This window comes from Bactrocera oleae, chromosome 4, assembly GCF_042242935.1.
Source record: "Bactrocera oleae isolate idBacOlea1 chromosome 4, idBacOlea1, whole genome shotgun sequence".
Classification (NCBI taxonomy): Eukaryota; Metazoa; Arthropoda; class Insecta; order Diptera; family Tephritidae; genus Bactrocera; species Bactrocera oleae.
In genome coordinates, this window is record NC_091538.1 from 28,229,171 (window position 1) to 28,249,619 (window position 20,449).

General features: G+C 36.8%; 1 protein-coding gene across 2 annotated transcripts; it reads left to right on the forward strand.

The window, feature by feature from the left end:
• The first annotated feature begins 9,321 nt into the window (after positions 1 to 9,321).
• On the forward strand, positions 9,322 to 19,664 carry fliI (FLII actin remodeling protein). Of its 2 annotated transcripts, none has more exons than XM_036371449.2 (6): positions 9,322 to 9,476; positions 9,581 to 11,270; positions 13,098 to 13,439; positions 13,497 to 14,577; positions 14,635 to 15,064; positions 19,423 to 19,664. In XM_036371449.2, exons 1-6 carry the CDS (start codon positions 9,417 to 9,419, stop codon positions 19,426 to 19,428), a joined length of 3,609 nt encoding a protein of 1,202 aa, XP_036227342.2. In that variant the 5' UTR covers positions 9,322 to 9,416; the 3' UTR covers positions 19,429 to 19,664. The 2 variants fall into 2 exon arrangements, with proteins under 2 accessions (XP_036227342.2, XP_014093110.2); XM_014237635.3 differs by lacking the exon at positions 19,423 to 19,664 and adding an exon at positions 15,449 to 17,309.
• Positions 19,665 to 20,449: the final 785 nt, after the last annotated feature.

Here is a 20,449-nt window from a genome sequence, read left to right on the forward strand (position 1 = left end):
ATTAGATGACATAGAAATAACAGCACGCGTATACGAAGGGTTGATCAACGGATACTGCTCTTCACTCGCTAACCCAAAATATAAAGGGGCTCTAGATATTAAGAAAAATGATCTGGGCGTCTTTCTTGATATAAGTGAAACAATCAAGAATGTCTTCAATAACGTAATGGTTAACAGTCTCGAAGCGACTCGAATAGAGCCTGCCATCATAACATGGAGCCCTACTGAGTTGCAGGAGGATTAACGCGGAATGAAACAAAACAAGTGAAAGTACTATCACCACTCCTATGGTCACTTGTAGCTAATGAGCTTCTGGAAAACTTTGAAAGAACAACGTTCTAAGGATTATCCAAAAATGGACATTAGACCACATATCCTCGCGCTTTATTTGGGAGAGAAGGTTCCAAGTCGCACAGCAGAACTTACAAAATCTATACAGATGGTTCAAAAATGGCTGATGGAGTGGCAGCCGGAATCTATTGTTAGGAGCTGTATCTCAGCGACTCTTCAAGCTTCCAGAATATTGGAGTATATTCCAGGCGGAAGTCTTTGTAGTCAGGAAATCAGCGGGTATAGCTAACAACACAGGAAACAACATAAAAAGAATAAATATTATATAATATATATTTACGTCGATACCCTGGCGGCAATCAAGTCAATAATCTCAATTTGCATTACGTCAGAGAATATCCTTAGAAGCAGGGAAGCAGTAGATGTAGCACCTGCCGGAAAACGGTTGCATATATACTGGATTACAGGCCTCAAAGAAATCCCGGGAAACGAAATAGCTGATGAGATTGCCAAAGTGCCATCGTCTGGCTACCGAAAAAGACGGAAGTCACTAAAAACGATATACAATGAAATTTCAGAAAAGGCTGACACGCGGATTAGGGCGAGATGGAATGCTTTAAATACATGCAGAATCGCTAAGATCATGTGCAAGATCCCCGAAGGAAAACTCGCATGCTTTTTACTCTCATGGTCTTGAAAGGACTGTCGGACGGTTGTTAGCCTCTTACCAAGTCACAACCTACTGGCATCACATGCGAGTTGGATGTGCATATGGAACGTCAATACATGCAGGAAACGCAGAAAAGCAGGCATGAGAGAGACACTGGAACAGCTTCTATGCCTCTGTCCAGCACTTTATAGAACTCGTCTTATATATTTTGGAGCTTCGCAGTTCAAGGCGAAATATAAAACTTAGATATCAAGTCGCCCTTAAAGTTCGCAAAAAGACCAATTTTATTGAACAGAACTTCTGGCATTACTAAGTAGGTCTATGTATGGCATGACAGCTGGCCAGTATAAGATAACCTAACCTATATGATATTCTTTTATTTTTTGCAGCTGTAGTAATTCTGCTGTGGCAACACAAACAAAATTAATTCACTCCTTGAAGCATTGTTTGGCATCATTCGGCCATGTCTTGAATGTGGTGTTCCAACTTTCTTTCATCATACACCATTGATTATGGTACCACCTTGATATTGGTTAACATAATCAGGAGGACAGTAATTGTCATCGTGCATTTTATCAAAACAATGAAGCAAAAGTGCTGCTTTATTATTTTTTTGCTGCAGATGTTGGATACATTTGCAGTGGATATAGAAAAATTCTCCAACGATCTGTAATGATACAGACAACATTTTCGATGAGACGTCGATCCCGTGATAATCGTCCCTCCTTATTTTAATAGTAGAAGCGTACCCAAATTTTTTTTGTTTTTTCTCCAACCATAAAATAAGGGAACTTCATTTCAATGTGGGAAAATAAATCATCTGCAGGCAATCCTAAGTACCCATTGTAGAATATTTGTACAAAGCTCGATATGCACCAATATCTTCATATACGAGTATATGTTGATAAACACAACAACTTGGTAAAAGAACAATGGAGTAATTCTCTTTATAATTTTAATAAAGAGAACCGGAATTAAAGGACATTTGATAATAATGTGCTTCCCGTTGATTGCGCTAACAATAGGACATTCTGCAATTTAGAATATTCCACATTCCTTTGAACTTTTTTACAAAACATCTCATGTTTCAGGAATAATAATATTCACCATTGAGTGTTCCATTTTGAATGCTTTAGAAAATATTTCCAGAGTGCCTTCGTGAGCTACATAACTAAAATGCTAGACATTTCCTTAAAACGTTATAACATCCACACACTTACGTGAGCGTGAGAAATAGTTTGCCTTAAGCGGCAATCGATGGTCCGTTTGAATGTTTTGTTAATTTTTCATTAACCAGAACAAACAGCATATCAAAAACTTCTTTGTTCATGCGAAATGTTTCATAAGCCTGTAATGTCAAATAGCCTGTAAATTGTAAACAAAAACGTAAACACTTTTTTTACTTCGCGAAATAAACTTAATTTATTAGTTTAGATTAAAAGTTGTAGTAATACGAATATACTTGTAATAATATTACAGGAAAATATTTGAGTCATTTTTAAATACTTATATACTTTATCTATTGATAATGTAATTACCAATTAAGTGGATGAATAAAACGTGTTGTTATTGCGATGTATCCAGCAGTAATTTATTTTATTTATGCTCAATAGATCATATTGTAAAATCCTTGGATTCACAAATTCTAGCTGCATTGTCTTCCTGACCCCAAGCCAAATCTTTGAACTTAGTAATGTGCCGGGACTCGTTGAGACATTGTGTGGAGGCACAATACGTCCGTTAGTTTATTTTTTAATCTGTGCACCATATTCTGATAGTTTTGAGGTTCGCTAAATTGGCTAGCTATTTATTGTTGAAAAAACTCATCCTCTTAATTCCATCATTAGTACTAATCAATAGGAAAAATGCACTGTAAACTTATCCTAATAATTGTACTTAGATAGCGCTTTTTGATCATGTCTTTCCGGTCTAATGCACCTTGCTATCTTTATTCTATTATGCTCTCCTATACGTTACATCTCAGCTTCCAACGTTGTAAGAATTAAAAATGGCAACAGTGGCTTCTCAAAGAAAAATAAGTAAAAGTATTTCGCTTCGCTTTGCTTTGCTCCGTCTCAAACATTTTTATATGTTCGTACTTTACCAAAAGCACACACTGAAGCTTTGTTTTCAATGTCTCTCTCTAATAAAAATGGCGATTGTTGCTTGGCAAAGTGTAAAAAGATGAGATCTGTTTGGATCGTTAAGTTCTAGTTTAAGTTTGTCGTCATTAGAGCAACGCCTAGCAGCAGGGTTGCTCCGTATCCTCCTGACCCGTGCTGTCATCGAGTCGAACCCGGGGCAAAAAGGCTCCATCCAAACTCCACCTAGGTTCGGTGTAACACATGCAATGAATGGAGCCATCTTAAGACCTGCTCAGGCCAACGCACTATTGCGACATGTTCGCGCACTGTGCCGCCACTCCAGTCGAGTGGCCAAGAAAGGACCTCCACGGTCCTAAGGAGCTTACACAGGCAGCATACTCCCAGTCTGTCCAACCCCCTCCCCAACCTTCATCCCGCTCCAATCCTCCTGCGAAAACCACTCAGCAACTCCTGGTTCCTCGCACAGTCTGTTCTGTGTGTCAGAGCGTAATACGCCGGAACGTTACATCAGTCAAGTGCAATTCTTGTGCTGGCTGGTGTCACTTTCTGTCGTGTTCCGGGCTGCGCACTACACGTGAGTGGATAACGTCGTATGTTCCCTATGATGTAGGAGTCTGCTCCCGCAATACCATATAGTGGCGTCGCCAAACAACACCACAGTGCGACAACCGCCCATGTGGATATTATAGCTGCAACAACCACCACCTACGCGTACCTCCCTCACCCCCAGGATCACCACCGGACACCCGAGACAAACGCAACTTCTAAAATGTAACTGTAACGGACTGCAGAGTAAGATCGAGGAGATAGTTTCATTCATGAGCCGGGAATGCGTATCGATACCTGCGGTCCAAAAATCCAAGTTAAGCAGCCGCTCAGATCTTTTGAGCTGCGCAGATTTCAACGTTTTTTGTAAGATCGCTGGCGAGTTAATGGTGAAGGCCTATGAATGATGTTGACATCGACCGCAGGGACGCTACCCTTGAATGTCAGGGTATAGCTGTCCGGTCAGGCGATGTTGAGTTCGAGATATTTAATATAATATATACATCTCCCCAGTTACATGTTGCCCAACAGGATATCACCCGAACATAGGTGCTCTACTTCGTGGTGAAAACCGTTTGGTGCCAGGCGACTTTAACGCGCACCACGGTCATTGGCACTCCTGCCTGTCAAACGATCGTAGGGGGATAGAGCTGGCAGAACAGATTGACGATTCGAGATTGTGCATAACGAATGACGAGGCCCCCACCAGAATTATCTCGATCGAAAAACCCCCCGGTTTTATTTCTGTGGACAACCGCACCTTTGTTAACTTTAACAAAGCTCACTGGGTCGGCTTCACAGAATTTACCAAGAGCTCCTTTACCGCACTACCCATTTATACGGACGTTATCCTTGGCGAGCATCAATTCGGCAAGGTCATCGCTGCTGCTACAGCCCGCTTCATACCGGCTGGAAGAATAGCGGAACTCCGCCCTAATTTCCCAGCCGAAGCAGCTGTATTAGCAAATGAGCGCGACACCTTACGCCATGCCGATCCCGGTGATCCCCGAATAAGGGATCTCAATTTGTAGATTCGGCAAATGGTAAATCAGCATAAGTGGACAAAATGGATAGAGCATCTGAAGTCCTGCAACCTCTCTACCGGTGTGAGTAAGCTTTGGATGACCGGGTTGAAATACAATTCCCCTGCGGCTGACAAGGCCAAACGATGTCTTACCCGACTGCTGCGCAAAATGCCAAAAGTTAGCGCACCACTTACTTTCAGCAATGGGGAGGTTCACAGTGCCATCAACAAGGCCAAATCGTCTAAATCCATTGGCCCTGACGGAATAAGCATGCTGATGCTAAAACATTTAGGCTCGACGGGAGTAAACTATCTTATCGTCCGATAACTTTCCTTTCCCTAGTAGTGAAGACACTTGAGGCCTTACTATTCCCGAGATTCACTCCCCACCTGAGTCTAGCAGACCATCAGCATGGCTTCCGAAAAGGGCACAGCACCACCACAGCACTTAGCGTCATAAACGCCCAGATAGTTCATGGCCTAAACCAGAAGCCAACCTGCGAGAGGACGATCCTCGTAGCTTTGGACTTGTCAAAAGCTGTTGACACAGTCAACCACACAACACTACTTGAGAACATAGAATAATCCGCGCTTCCTACAGGGCTGAAGCGGTGGACTATGAATTACCTGAGCGGTCGGCATTCGTCTGTTTCGAGGTCAAAACTATCACTACTGTTTAATTTCAACATCTCGAAACTCCGCCAACGACCAGAGGGAATTTCCATGACCTCGTACGCTGTTGACTGCACGATATTGACTTCGGGCAATGGAACCGATGGCATGTGCTCGATAGTAAACGGCTATTTTTCCGACCTCTCTCGCTTCTTCTATGCAAGGAGCCTGTCACTCTCCCACTAAATACAAAGCGACCAGTTTTACAAACTGGACGAATGAGTACAGACTGAATCTAGACATTTCAGTCGATGACATCAAAATGCCGACAGTCAACAACCCTAAAATTTTAGGCGTAACATTAGACAGCCTCTGCTCCTTCACTCCCCACACGACCGCGATAACTGCCAAAGTACAAAGCCGCAACAAAATCCTCAAATCGCTTGCCGGCAGCTCTTTGGGAAAAGACAAAGAAACATTGCTGGCAACATTCAAGTCAATCGGCTCCTATATGGTCGCCTGGATGTAGTACAATGCAGACGAAGAAGCTTCAAACTTGTCAAAACACTGTACTCCGGACTATTATGGGATGCCTCTTGATGTCCCCAATAGAACACCTGCATAGTAAGGCCCGTATGCTCCCGGATAAGGAACATAACAAGCTCCTCTCCAAGCAGTTTCTGCAGTTGTCTGCTTGAAGCGGAACTGCCTCCTAGGAACATCAGGACGTCCTTCCTTGATTACGTCGACGACATTAGACAGTACGCCGACCAGACCTCGGACGCAACGAACTTTAGACAAGCACTGACTGCCATTCAAAGTGAAGATATCAACACCTTCACCGACTCCCTCTCAGTGAATGGCGTACTAGGAGTCAAACCACCACCCATAGCAAGCGTAAAGCTCGAGTTGCCTCACAAAATCAGAGTGACCCTCGCGCAACTACGTTCTGGATATTGTAGCAGGTAAAACTCCTACTTATCCAGAATAGACCCCGGCATGCCAAATATATATCCTGCGTGCAATGAGTCTCCGCATGACACTAACCCCTCTTTGCATGCCCAACGAACTCCCTCATCTAACACCCATTTCCCCATGGTCTGACCCAAATGGCCACCCCCGTCCTGAGGCTCCCGTTAGATGACCTCTACGACAACCAAACTATAACTTATTACCTAATCGGGGACTCGGTAACCGTTACAACAACAACAACCGCATCTACATGGCGGCTACCACACGCTCAATATTTATTGACCACGATCCAGTATCGCGAAACTTATTCAACGTTTAGTACAATATTACACATTATCGATCGCGATCCACTTCATAAAGTATTTTGGCGAACACGAATACTATTATATAATATATACGTAATATTAAAAATTTAATTACAATCACGGTTGCGAGAGAGCACATTAATGTTGAGGAATATGTCTTTCAATTGGAATTAGGGGAAGGGACAACAAAGATAGAAGAAAAGGAAAAGACGCGAACATCAAACGGTATGGACATAAACATGATTTTGGCTGCGATGTCAACGCAAATATCGACACAGTTGAAAGATGCACGTATGACTCTACAAATATCGCAGTTAGAAACGCGTTTGTTAACGCAGTTGGAAGAGCAGTTCGCAACACAAGATGCACGTATATCAGCAAAGCACGAATGCACAGATATCGTAGGTGACCTCACCATAACAGAAGTGTCCTAACAGATTTCCATATTTTTAAGCTTCGATTCTAAAAGACGAGAAGACATTGTTCGTTGCATTAAAAGGGTCTGCGGGGATATTACACATCATTCTAAACTGCGAGACAAGTAGTTATAAAACGTTGATAGGTGCATTAGAAAGACGGTATGGTAGTGAGTACAGGAAGAAGATCTTCCAAATCGAGTTACAAAATCGCCGCCAAAAACTCAATGAGTCTTTGCAGGAGTTTTCTACAGAGATTGAGAGGTTAGCTCACTTAGCTTATGCACATAAATCCGTAGTATAAATCGAGGACACGATACGCTGCGCGTTCAAAACTGCAAATATGTCTAAACAGGACGATCAGACTTATGTGGAGGGCAGTGTGGCGAATACGAATACTAGAACAAATCAAAATCGACGATAAACTGACAGAAGCAACAGACAGCGAATTCGCAGTTGCCAGAATGTTCTAGTAGCGAACTTTTGTTAAAGATTTATTTTATAAGAGCTAAAAGTAAGAAGTTGTAAACTCAAATAATGTGTAATAAGTGTTAAGTTGTTTTAATTAGAACTATAGATGTGTATAGTATATATCATTGAAGTTGGGGCTTTTATTTACAATCGAACTCAAAAGTGAGTTACAAGGTAGACGTTTTACCGAGAAATCCGTTACAATTCGTATCAAAAGTGGGACTGTCAAATAAAGAGAGAATTGTCTTGAAATGACAAAGTTTAACGATTTAAAGATTCCACAACTGAAAAAAGAGCTGAAACAGCGTAGTTTAACAATAAATGGAGTAAAGTCCAATCTACAATCACGGTTACGAGAGACCATGGAAGCAGAAAACATCAATGATGACGAATATGTGTTTCAATGGGAATTAGAGGAAGAGACTAGGAAGATAAAAGAAAAAGAAGAGACTCAATACTCGTCAAAGATTGTGGGCATGAACATGATTTTCACTGCAATATCCCAAATGTCAGAGCAAATTTCGACACAGGAGAGAGCAGGATGCACGTATATCGTAGATGTCAACGCAAATAGCAGAAGTGTCATCACAAATGTTCGCACAACAATCCCAATTGTCCTCGTTAGAAACGCGGTTGTACACGTAGTTGGAAAAGCAGTTCGCAGTGCACTATGCACGTATATAAGCACAAAGGTTCTCACAGTCCAAAGAGCTGGGCGCGCGTATGTCAATGCAGGTGTCCTCACATATGGAAGAGAAGGAAGCGTGTGAAAGGTCCTCACAGGCAGAAAAGCAATAAGCTTGTGTACTAGTAAGAGGGTCCTCACAGTCAGAAGAGTAAGAAGCTTTTATACCAGCACAAACGTCCTCACAGTTGGAAGATCAGAAATCATGTGAACCAGTAAAAAGGAAAGCTCCCGAGTACTTATGGTTGTTCCAAAGGTTAAGATTCCTGAAGTTCTAAACGTGTAGTACAAAGGGCCAAGAGGAGGGCACTTGTACCAGAAACTGGGTATCTGGGAAATGGATGGAATTAAATCCAAGAAGAGAAGGACGACTTAGGAAGTTAACACCAGCCTATAAGACGAGATGAGGGACATAAAAGCTTTGTATTTGGCACCGCAAATATGTCTAATCGGAACGATCAGTCTTAGGTGGAGGGCAGTGTGACGAACACGGATGATGGAAAAAAATTGAAGGGTCGGCTTTAGTGCACAGGATAGCTGAAACCAAAGTAAGCGATACCAAGATTCGTCTTGGCCCAACGAGAGGCTGTCCACAGGGCGGTGTGCTATCCCCCCTACTTTGGAGCCTAGTTGTGGACGATCTTCTAGCAATGGAATCCGCTGTCAAGGATATGCGGACGATATTGTTATTGTAGCCAGGGGTAAGTTCGCAGACGTCTTGACGAAATGCCACCTGCCCTTCTTCCAAGGGACAGCATTAACAAAGCAGTAAGCTTCACTAGGAAGTTCAGAGTTACCCTTGGCAGTAAGGCAGAATGGAATGATTCCACACTGGACCTACTGCTAAGGGATATCACTATCAAGTGGTACACCGACGGCTCGAAAACGGCGGAGGGGATTGGTGGTTAGAGTGTGGTGTAGTGTTAAGAGCAATTCAAACATAAGCAAGAAGTTGTCAAGGATGATCATCCTTGAAGTTGTAAGCTCAAATAACAAGCGATCAGTGTTAAGTTGTTGGAATAAGAAATAAAGATAAGTGCATAGCCAATAAATTGCGAATTTTATTTAACAATTCAGTGCACGAATTCAAGATTGAGTTGCAAAGTTGACGATATATCGAAAAATCCGTTTCAATATTAAACATGTAGCATTCACTCACCAATAAGTTTATATTGAACGTGTTGTAGGCGTGTAAGGGCTTGATATTTGCTAAATCGATATAAATAATTGTGTTTTATCGATAGATCATTAATATCTTTGGTATTAATTTAGCTTTTGTTGAAAGTTTGAACTGAAATATAATTATAAAATTGAGAAATATGTCTACTGGAGTTTTGCCATTTGTTCGTGGAGTTGACTTTTCCAAAAATGATTTCAGTGTAGGTCTTATATACAACTACTTTATTTTAATAAAAACATGTAGTATAAAAAATATATACGTTTATGTATAATCCACTAATTTTTTATATACGTATGTATATAGAATTCTAAGTTTCCGGCTGCTATTAAAGAGATGAATAGGGTACAATGGTTAACATTAGACAACACACATCTACGCGAAATTCCTGAAGAACTTGGAAACTTATTTAAACTAGAACATCTCTCACTGAAAAGTAATGAGTTGGAAAAGATATTTGGAGAATTAACAGGACTTCCTTGCCTACGTTCTCTAAACATTCGACGCAATCAAATTAAAAATAGCGGGATACCTCCTGAACTTTTTTGGCTAGACGAGTTGACAACTTTGGACATTTCACATAATAAGCTTAAAGAAGTTCCTGAAGGATTAGAACGTGCTAAAAGCCTTTTAGTATTGAATCTAAGCGATAATCAAATAGAATCCATTCCTACAGCTTTGTTCATTCATTTAACTGATTTACTTTTTCTTGATCTTTCAAATAATCGTTTAGAAACATTACCTCCACAAACACGTCGACTCGCGAATTTACAAACTTTAAATTTAGCGAATAATCCATTAGAATTGTTTCAGCTTCGGCAATTGCCCTCTCTTCAAAATCTCGAAAGCCTCAACATGAAAAACACGCAACGTACTTTATCAAACTTCCCCACTACGCTGGACAGTTTATCAAATTTAGCTGAATTAAATATCTCAAAAAATATGTTACCAAAAATACCAGATTGCGTATATAATTTGCCAAATTTGAAGCGCATAAATCTTAGTGACAATCTCATTACTGAGCTAAGCTCTAGTATTGAGTTTTGGCAAAAGCTTGAAGTACTCAACTTATCACGAAATCAATTAAGTGCGTTACCAGCATCTATATGTAAACTAACGTACCTCCGCCGTCTGTTTTTAAACGACAATCGCTTAGATTTCGATGGAATTCCTTCTGGCATAGGTAAATTGTGTTCCCTAGAGGTATTTTCTGCTTCAAACAATGTATTGGAGATGATACCAGAAGGATTATGTCGTTGCGGGGCGTTAAAAAAACTAAATTTGAGTTCTAATAAGCTCATAACGTTGCCAGATGCCATTCATTTGCTAGAAGGATTAGATCAGCTGGATTTACGAAATAACCCTGATTTAGTTATGCCACCGAAACCATGCGAAGCTGTTAAAGGTGCTGGTATAGAGTTCTATAACATAGATTTTTCATTACAAACTCAGTTGTTACTTGCTGGTGCTGCAGTCCCTACTTCAATACCGACTGGATCTAGCGCTAAGGATTCTACTGCACGCAAAATACGTCTTCGTCGCGGTCCTCGAACCGATTCTGAACAGGATTCTGCAAAAATATTGAAAGGTATGAAAGACATAGCAAAAGATAAAGATGAATCCCAGAGTTCATTTGAAAACTTACAACATGAATCGCTAAAGCCAAAGCGTTGGGATGAATCGTTGGAAAAACCTCATTTGGATTATTCAAAATTTTTTGATAAAGAAGACGGCCAGTTTCCTGGCCTAACTATATGGGAAATAGAAAACTTTTTACCAAACAAAATTGAAGAAGTAGCTCATGGAAAGTTTTATGAAGGAGATTGTTATATAGTACTTAAAACTTTTTTTGATGAGTTGGGACAATTAGCATGGAAAATCTATTTTTGGATTGGTAATGAAGCAACTCTTGACAAGCGCGCTTGCGCTGCGATACATGCAGTTAACTTACGAAATTACTTAGGAGCTCGCTGCCGTACAATACGAGAGGAACAAAGTGAGTATATCATATATTATATTTGGTACAATGAAGTAATGAACAAGAACTTTTATGATTTTATTTTGGATATATACTTACATAACAGAAGTTCTTGTTATATAAAAAACAAGAGAAATTTCGATATTGCATTTATCGATTGAAATTTGTTTATATTCCGAATTTATATAGAACGGTGTACTACAAATATCAGATTGTTCTTAACATTAAGAGACGGGATTGTCAAGAGTTTACGTTTTCTTTCTTTTCCCTCTCGTTGTTGTGCTAGAAAACCTTTCCCAAATTATTTTAAACAATGCTGTTATTTTTGCCAGTCGCCACATACGATTCCGTTCCGATTACGTTGATACGAACGTCCTGGGGACGGAATTCTCATTCCTTTTGGCCACATTCATTACATATAAAACCAGAGATAAAGAGATGCTCAACTCATCTCGCCCTGGAAATGAGAGCGCAATTGCTAAAAATCAAAACCTCTTGAACTCGGGCAACTGTCAAAGTTCAAGAGCTCTGACGTTTAGCAATTGGAAAAAGATGGACGGCCAGATTGTAATCCTACAGAAAAATATGTGAACAGAGAGAGATTTGCTGCTCTCGTTGAAAATTACTAACAAAAATTGGAAAACATTGAAAATGAAAGAAAACACGAAATTGAAATGTATATGATGAAATCTTAGCAATATTAATTTTCAATTGAAAATTATAAAAAACATTTACTAATTTAGAGCGAATACATTTATTCTTTTGAATAAGTATTGAAAGTTCAAAAATCAATTGTTTTAATATATTACAAAATCACAAAAAAGGGGTTTAAATAGTTTCTGCATATGTTTAACGGATACATGGATAATAATATTTAACTTTAACAAATGTTGGGTATTTTTATTTAAAATCCCAAAAATTATTATTTTGTCCGGACTGGCTACATTAGAAAATGTTAATTTTGAGGCGCTCTCACCCTGGAAAGAGTTGGGCTTCCCATTATCCCTGTATGAAACCATTTACCTTTATAGTATTTCCTTGTCTCTGTTATTTAGCTTCTCTCATCTCGTTTTCTTATTTTGCAATTTTTTTGCTTGCTAATACTGAGTTCACATGGGGACTCTTTTGTCGTTTATTATCGGCAAACTCTTTTTTTGGTGTCGCTCTGTGCGTTCACACGAACGAAGAGAGTCTTTTTTCCGTCATTCCTTTTTATAAAATTTTCGCGAATGTTTGTGCAGTTCGGCTACGCTACACTTAGAGCTTAGTTGCAAAGATAATTTATATATTGGTATGGTGGTCTACATTTTGCTTACAAGGAATTACAATAAATGTGGTAGAACAATATGCATAATACATGCTTAATAGCTTCAAAGAAATACTTAACTCGGGAATTCCCGAATCCACCAGAATGTATTGAATAGCCGCTACAAATATTTTCAAGGCCAAATTTATTACAGGAATTTCCTAATCTTTCGGGAAGTACCCGAATTTTTTTCTATTTATTATAGAACATTCATAAGTTAATTACAATTCTTGTATTAAATAAAATGATATTCGAACTAAATCCTTTGTGGTTAAAATAAGTAAATATGAATACATCCTTATATTTTATATAAATATAAAAAGGAAAAGTAACTACATATTCATTAGCTACTGGACGTGAACTGGGACTAAGTGATATTTCCTTTAAAAACTTTGTCGAAACTAAATTCTTTCTCTTGTATTGCAAAACAACAACAATACACATTTGGACTCATCTAGTTTTTAAATTCATATACATACCTTTAAAAAGAACGAACTTGATATTATATCAATGAATTTTAAATTATGTTTTTTTTATAGATGATGAATCTGAAGAATTTTTGGAACTATTTGAGTCTGAAGTTACATATATTGAAGGAGGTCGTACGGCAACAGGTTTTTACACAGTTGAAGATATGTTATACACCAAGCGTTTATATCGTGTGCATGCGGCTGGTTCATCGATTCATTTGGAGCCCGTTGGATTACATATTGATTCGCTTGATTCCCGATTTGCCTTTATGTTAGACTGTGGTATCAATATATATATTTGGCTTGGTTGCGCATCAAAAAATACATTGAATTCCAAAACACGGCTGATGGCAGAAAAAATTAATAAAACCGAGAGAAAAAATAAATGTGAGATCATTGTAGAAACACAGGGCAAGTAACAACGTCGCATTAAAATTATTTTATATTTATTTACTATGTAATTTGCAGGAGAAGAAAGCGACGACTTTTGGAAAAACTTTGCCATTGATTCACAGGACATATCAAAAAAAAATATTCACCAGCATGTTCCGGATAGTTTTGAGCCCGTTATTCCTCGTCTTTATCAGGTTCAACTCGGCATGGGTTATTTGGAGCTACCCCAAGTGGAATTGGCAAATCAAAAATTGGTTCATACTTTTTTGAATAGCAAAAATGTTTACATATTAGACAGTTATACAGATTTGTTTGTTTGGTTTGGTAAAAAATCGACTCGACTGGTGAGAGCAGCCGCAATAAAGTTATCACGAGAACTGTTTCAGATGATAAAACGCCCTACTTTCGCATTGGTCACGCGTTTGCAGGAAGAAACAGAGTCTCAAATATTTAAATCAAAATTTGTTGGTTGGGATGAAGTTATGGCAGTTGATTTTACAAGAACTGCTAAATCTGTTGCTAAAACTGGAGCAGATTTGACCAAATGGGCTCGTAAACAGGAGACACGTGCTGATTTAGCCGCTCTTTTTATGCCTCGCCAAAATGCAATGTCGCTTAATGAGGCTGAGCATCTAGAGGAGGATTGGAACTATGACCTTGAAGCAATGGAAGCCTTCGTTTTGGAAGGAAAAAAATTTGTGCGTTTGCCAGAAGAAGAGTTGGGAAATTTTTATATGGGAGAGTGTTATGTGTTTTTGTGCCGCTATTGTATACCCGCTGACGAAGAAGATCTCGAAGTGGACCCAGTTAAACCAGCCGATGATGAAATCCAATGCGTAGTTTATTTTTGGCAGGGGCGAAATGCCAGCAATATGGGCTGGTTAACTTTTACGTTTACTTTACAAAAAAAATTCAAAGCAATGTTTGGAGAAGAATTGGAAGTAGTGCGCATTCATCAACAACAAGAAAATTTAAAATTCATGGCTCATTTTAAACGCAAGTTTATAATTCATACCGGGAAAAGAAAGGATAAATTGAAAGATTCTAATATAAAACCTGTTGTCGAGTTCTTTCATTTACGATCAAATGGTGGGGCATTGTGTACTCGTCTTATTCAAGTTCAGCCTGATGCAACAAATTTAAATTCAACCTTTTGGTATATTTTTATTAGTTTTAATTATAATAAACATACTAATGTTAAGTATTTTTGCAGTTATATTTTGTATGTACCTTTTGACACCAAAGATGAAGCGCAATCGGGTATTGTTTATGTTTGGTTGGGTTCAAAGTCAGCACCAGAGGAAGCAAAGCTTATCCAAGAAATTGCTGAGAAAATGTTTAATAATCCATGGGTTAGTTTACAGATTTTAAACGAAGGAGAAGAGCCAGAGAATTTCTTCTGGGTTGCATTGGGTGGACGCAAAGCTTACGAAACGAATGCTGATTTTATGAATTATACCCGACTTTTCCGATGTTCCAATGAGAAAGGTTATTTCACAGTTGCAGAAAAATGTACTGATTTTTGTCAAGACGATTTAGCAGATGATGACATAATGATATTGGATAATGGTGAACAAGTTTTTTTATGGCTTGGTTCTAAATGTAGTGAAGTGGAAATAAAATTGGCCTATAAATCAGCGCAGGTAAGTTTTCAAGCCCTATACAAAGATTCTTTCGAGATATAATTTGTACCAGTGATTCCGTATAGGTTGAGATAACGCGAATTTTGAAATACCCGCTACATGTACGCCTATTTATATTATATTTGCTAATAGAAAATACCTTATATGTTACCATAAAATTTATCATTTTTCTCGGTGAACAGACGCACTTAATAAAAAATTTTGATGTAGCCTCTCAATGCGTTATTATACACGAATTAGTTATCGTGTCTTAAATAAGTATTGTATTTATATCGCATTTTTTAATTTAATAAGTTAACCTCCATTCGGTCTTTGTTAAAACGGGAGTATTTATAATTTTTTTAAGTATGCTTCACAATTTTTAATGTAATAATTTTGTTTTAGGTTTACATACAACATTTACGCATAAAACAACCCGAAAGGCCTCGAAAGCTTTTCCTCACATTGAAAAATAAGGAGTCTAAAAGGTTCACAAAATGTTTTCATGGATGGAGTAATCATAAATCTCCTCCAGAGTAATCGAGGTTTACATGCAACACTTATGCATAAAACAACCTGAAAGGCCTCAAAAGCTTTTCCTCGCTTTGAAAAATAAGGAATCTAAACGTTTTACAAAAGATTTTCATGGATGGAGTAGTCATAAATCTCCTCAAGACTAATTGTGTCAGTAGATTACAAGTACAAGTGATGAAAGCATTGGAGATATATACATAGTTTGGTTAATTTCTATCAAAGCTAGCTGCTTTAGCAGTAGTATAGCGAATTTATTAACGAATTTATAGTCTTTAATAGAAATAGTACTTTTTTTTTTAATTAACAAAAAATTGGCAAATCAAATACGGTCATCAGGTTAGCACATATCCCTTTTTTCTATTTGTTTTAACTTTTTCATAAACATATTTTAAATATGTCTGTATATATTTTTAACCAAACGTACGTAAAAAAATAATTTAATCATATCTAGCACATGTTTCCAAGATATTTTTTATTTTTTTAAATGTTTAACAAATATGAAAATGCACATAAATCGAAACCAACGTAAAAACAGCTTGAAAATAAAATATGATAATAAAATGATTCTTAGGCGGGAACGAAGTGAAACACTGATTAAAATTATATGAAATCATATCATTGAAAGAACATAACCTTTATTTTAACTTGTTAACTAGTGAGATTAATGATCAAGCATTTTTAATGCCCTCAATTAATTTCTCTTTAGTGATATATGGTCACCCAGGCTGCGAACCAACCAAGGTGTGAGGACACGTTTCCTACTATATTGATGTTCGATGAGTAATCGACGTTTTGTCCTTCAATTTAATACTTAAGCCTCTATTGCAGTTTTCAACTCAACTGCATTTTATTTGAAGTTTTGAAATTTGGTGGGTTCGGAAGGTTGTTCTGAAATTGAATTGCTTTAACTTTAATTCAACTGAGTGAATCCCACATAATGGGGATATTAATCGTTTCAAATGTGAAATATTCCTTATCAGCCTTTGAAAAGTAGACTACCTATCTTTAAAGACAGTATTTGATTGACAATCTCTTTAATTTTACCGCTTGTATTATTTATATTACGCATATAATTGTAGATAACTTTTCGACTTCTATGGGATTTTTATTTTTTTGATATTTTAGTTATTGAAACCGGTAATTCTATATTAGTTTCGATTATGACTTTGTCTTCAACCAATAGTGATTTACCTTTATCTATAAAAAATTTTGTGCAAATACGAGTTCAAACTCTAAAGAAATGAACAACAAATTGCATTTACTAATCTTATGACACAAATATTGAGCATAAATTGCAAAAAACCATCCAGAAATGTCCTTAGCGCATGTTATCTTAACCAGTAACTGTTCATACTAAATGAGAAAATCAGAAAACAATAAGTTACCTGCAAGTTAACAAAAAAAATCAGCAGCAATGATATTAGGCTGATGTAGGTACGCTAACCTGGTGAGTTGCAAGGTATATATATATGTGTCTTATTTTACTATTTTGTGTTATGAAAGATTGACAACAGGGCAATATTACTAATGAGAATGTAATTCAGCTTGTCCCGCTTGGAGGGCACATTCTGTAAACCGAATTATGTGGCTGTAGTAAAAACATTCTCATAGCGGTAGGAAAAATAAAAAAATGATTAAAATAAAATATATTCTATAATAAATTATATTCCAGCATATATGATTTATTATTTTAATCTTTATTAAAAAAACTAATAATAAGTAATCATTTTAACTATATATCATTTTATTAAAAGAAAAATAAGTGCACAACAATTTGTATAACGTGAATGTAAACGATATAGTCCGAAGCCGTGTTCTGACAGTTCTGTATCTTCTCCATCTGCATGCTGCTATATCCAGGCTACCATATTGAGGGACTTGGTTAATGACGGACTGGCCGATTGCCCTGTATTTTGCCAACAACGTCTCTTTATCCAAGCCCCAAGCGTTGCCAGCTATCGACTTGAGAATCTTGTTGCGGATCTGTACTTTTGGAATGAAGGAGTGAAGACTGTCGAATGTAAACTTAAAATTTGAGGGTTGTTTATTGTCGGAATTTTAACGTCATCAACGGAAATGTTGAGTTCCAGTTTGTACTCCTTCGTCCAGTTTGTAAATAGGGTGGCCGTGGATTTAGCAAGGAAGAGTTTTAGGCTCCTTGCAGTCAAGAAGCGACAAAGTTCTAGGAGGTACGCGTTCACTTTTGAACTTAAGTATATGGCACCCTCAACTTCATTTCTGACAACTGTTTAGTGTTTTTCTCTGCTACAGTTATAGGTTTAATCCCCTGCACAAAAATACGGTGTTCCATAATGTTTATAAACTAATTGTTTTAATTTTACAACTGGTAACTGGTAATCGAAAATTAGGATACGGCAGACATGATCGTCCACGCGAAAATGATCAGAATGTTTTGAAGTAATAACAAACTATTAATATTTAATTTTTTGAACAACTAGCATTGAATGAATACACATCCATGCACACATGCAATCTATATATCATAAATTTTGTAAGTATGTTTTGGATCTTAACGAACAAATCTCCTATGACAGTATAGGTAGGTATATACATATATTGGAATGCATTTCTAACCGATTTAGTTGATTCAATAATTCAATAAAAAGCAAAAAAAATTTTCAAAAATAACAGCACGTAATCTGATTTTTAAATGTTAAAGATATGAAATTATTATATGTAAGTTTTCACTTTTAATTACTTAAAACAAGAGATTATAAACACAAATATATTTTAATGACCAGTAATTGGGAAAGTCTACAGAACATCTATTATTTTGTATTAACTAATTTTTCATACATATAAATTTCATGTCTTTTTTTTTTTTTATTTCAACTTGAATAATAATGTTCATCAAAACGGTCTCGATTGTTACAGCTTATTAAAGAATTTTCGAATTAACGACGTGTGTACAGGACAACGTCGGTCGGGTCTACTAGTGTATATGTATATTTATTATTTTTGAAGAAAAAATTGTGTGTAAACATAACAAAGTACAACGAAAAACGAACTAGAAATAACATTTTTAGAAATCTCGTTTATAACGAAAAATTATGATATCATCTTACAAAAGTGGTATTTACAACTGCGTTTACAAAATTCTTCCAATTTCATTGGCAAGGGGTATATATTCAAAAATATTATCATGGATGATTAACTATAGAGTAAAGTATCTTCTGGGATAACTACATCTGTTGTCCAATCAATCCAAATAACAATTGGTCCGGTTTTGATAGACTCATTTAGCTGAAATACATCTAAGACTATTATTGGTGATTTCTTAAAGATCTCCAGTGTTATAATAGGTTGTGCTTCTTGTTAATAATGATTAGTTTGAAATTTTCTGTACATATCATATCGCAGGGAATAGCGATTGTGAATAAATTTAAGTTTCAAATCATCATAAGGATATGATCATGGTTAAGATGAACATTTACATCTCTTAAATTACAATGATTAAATGTATATTCATGTCGAAATATAATATATGTATATAAATAATAAAAATACAAAACGTGGCCTTTCATCTTCATTTTTGTTTTAAACATCTATAATTTGTAAGCGTCAGAGAGTTGAATATGTGGTATTTAAAATTTGTCGTATCTGTTAAATTATTTAATTTACGTGTATGATCGATTTCTCCATTAATTTTATATTGAATTTATTCAAAAAGATTTGCCATAGAATTACACAGCTCTACAAAAAAAAATTTTTGTTGCCTCATAAATCTTAGCAAATTTATTCATTATGTGTTTGTTTTTATGATAATTGCATGTATATACTTTAAGCAATTATCGGCTTATCAGTAATAAGATTTATTTTTTCAGTCATGAACCCCACTCTCAAACTCTTTACCGAAAACATACCAAAAATAATGCGAGGGGTTGTAAGTTGTTGGGATCGTATACGATGGCAGATTACTACTGGTCATTAAAAAGAGATTGTCAACATAAAAATTATATAGGAAAAGCTCATAATAATCGTTTTATTCGAATGTAACATACGTTTTTGACATTTATATTTCTGTTTACTGCTATGTATTGTTAAACAATAGTGACAATATAAATATATTAGTTATTTTGTTTCATGTTTTCTGGTTTTTTCTGTAAAATGAAAATAAAGATTAAAAATAAACGAGAGCAAATCTTACAAAATCTTTTCTTGTTACCGCGCAAATATTGCGAAGTTGCAGCAACGATAAAATACAAAGGGCCGAGTAATGCCGCTATGTGTGGTCAGCTATTCGACTAACTTTATTTGCAAAATTCTTTTCCGTAAATAATATTCTAAGCAATATTTCAATACCGTTCAATACGGTATCAATATCAATTTTGCATTAGTGTTTAATAGTTCATAAAAGGAGAATAACCCAAGTACATACTTTTCGCTATTGCTCCTTCGTATATGCAAGTAATGTAGTTATTAAGGAAAAGAAAAATGTAAAAAATGGGAACGCAGCATTGCAAGATGCTGCTTACATATAAACCTTAGTACATGTTAAATGGGACCAGCTAATGTGCACAAACAAATATTCCTATAATTGCGTGAACGAAAACGTAGCGGTAGCATAAGTGTTAAAAGCAAGCGCAAGCAAGCAAATATGTATGTACACAATGCAAATACAATTATTAACTGCATTTAGTTGAATGATTTCTAATTCTTGCCCTTGAATATTAGGCAAATAAATAGCAAAAATATATTAGAACATATGACCGTAGAATGTAGTTATCAATCGGTGACCCAACATCCTGGCCCCGTTGAAAGGCATTCCAAACAGGTAGAAGTGCTAGCTTGTGAATTGGTCGCTGAATGATTCCCTTCGTTGTTCGAATGTCCACCACACGTACTTTAGAG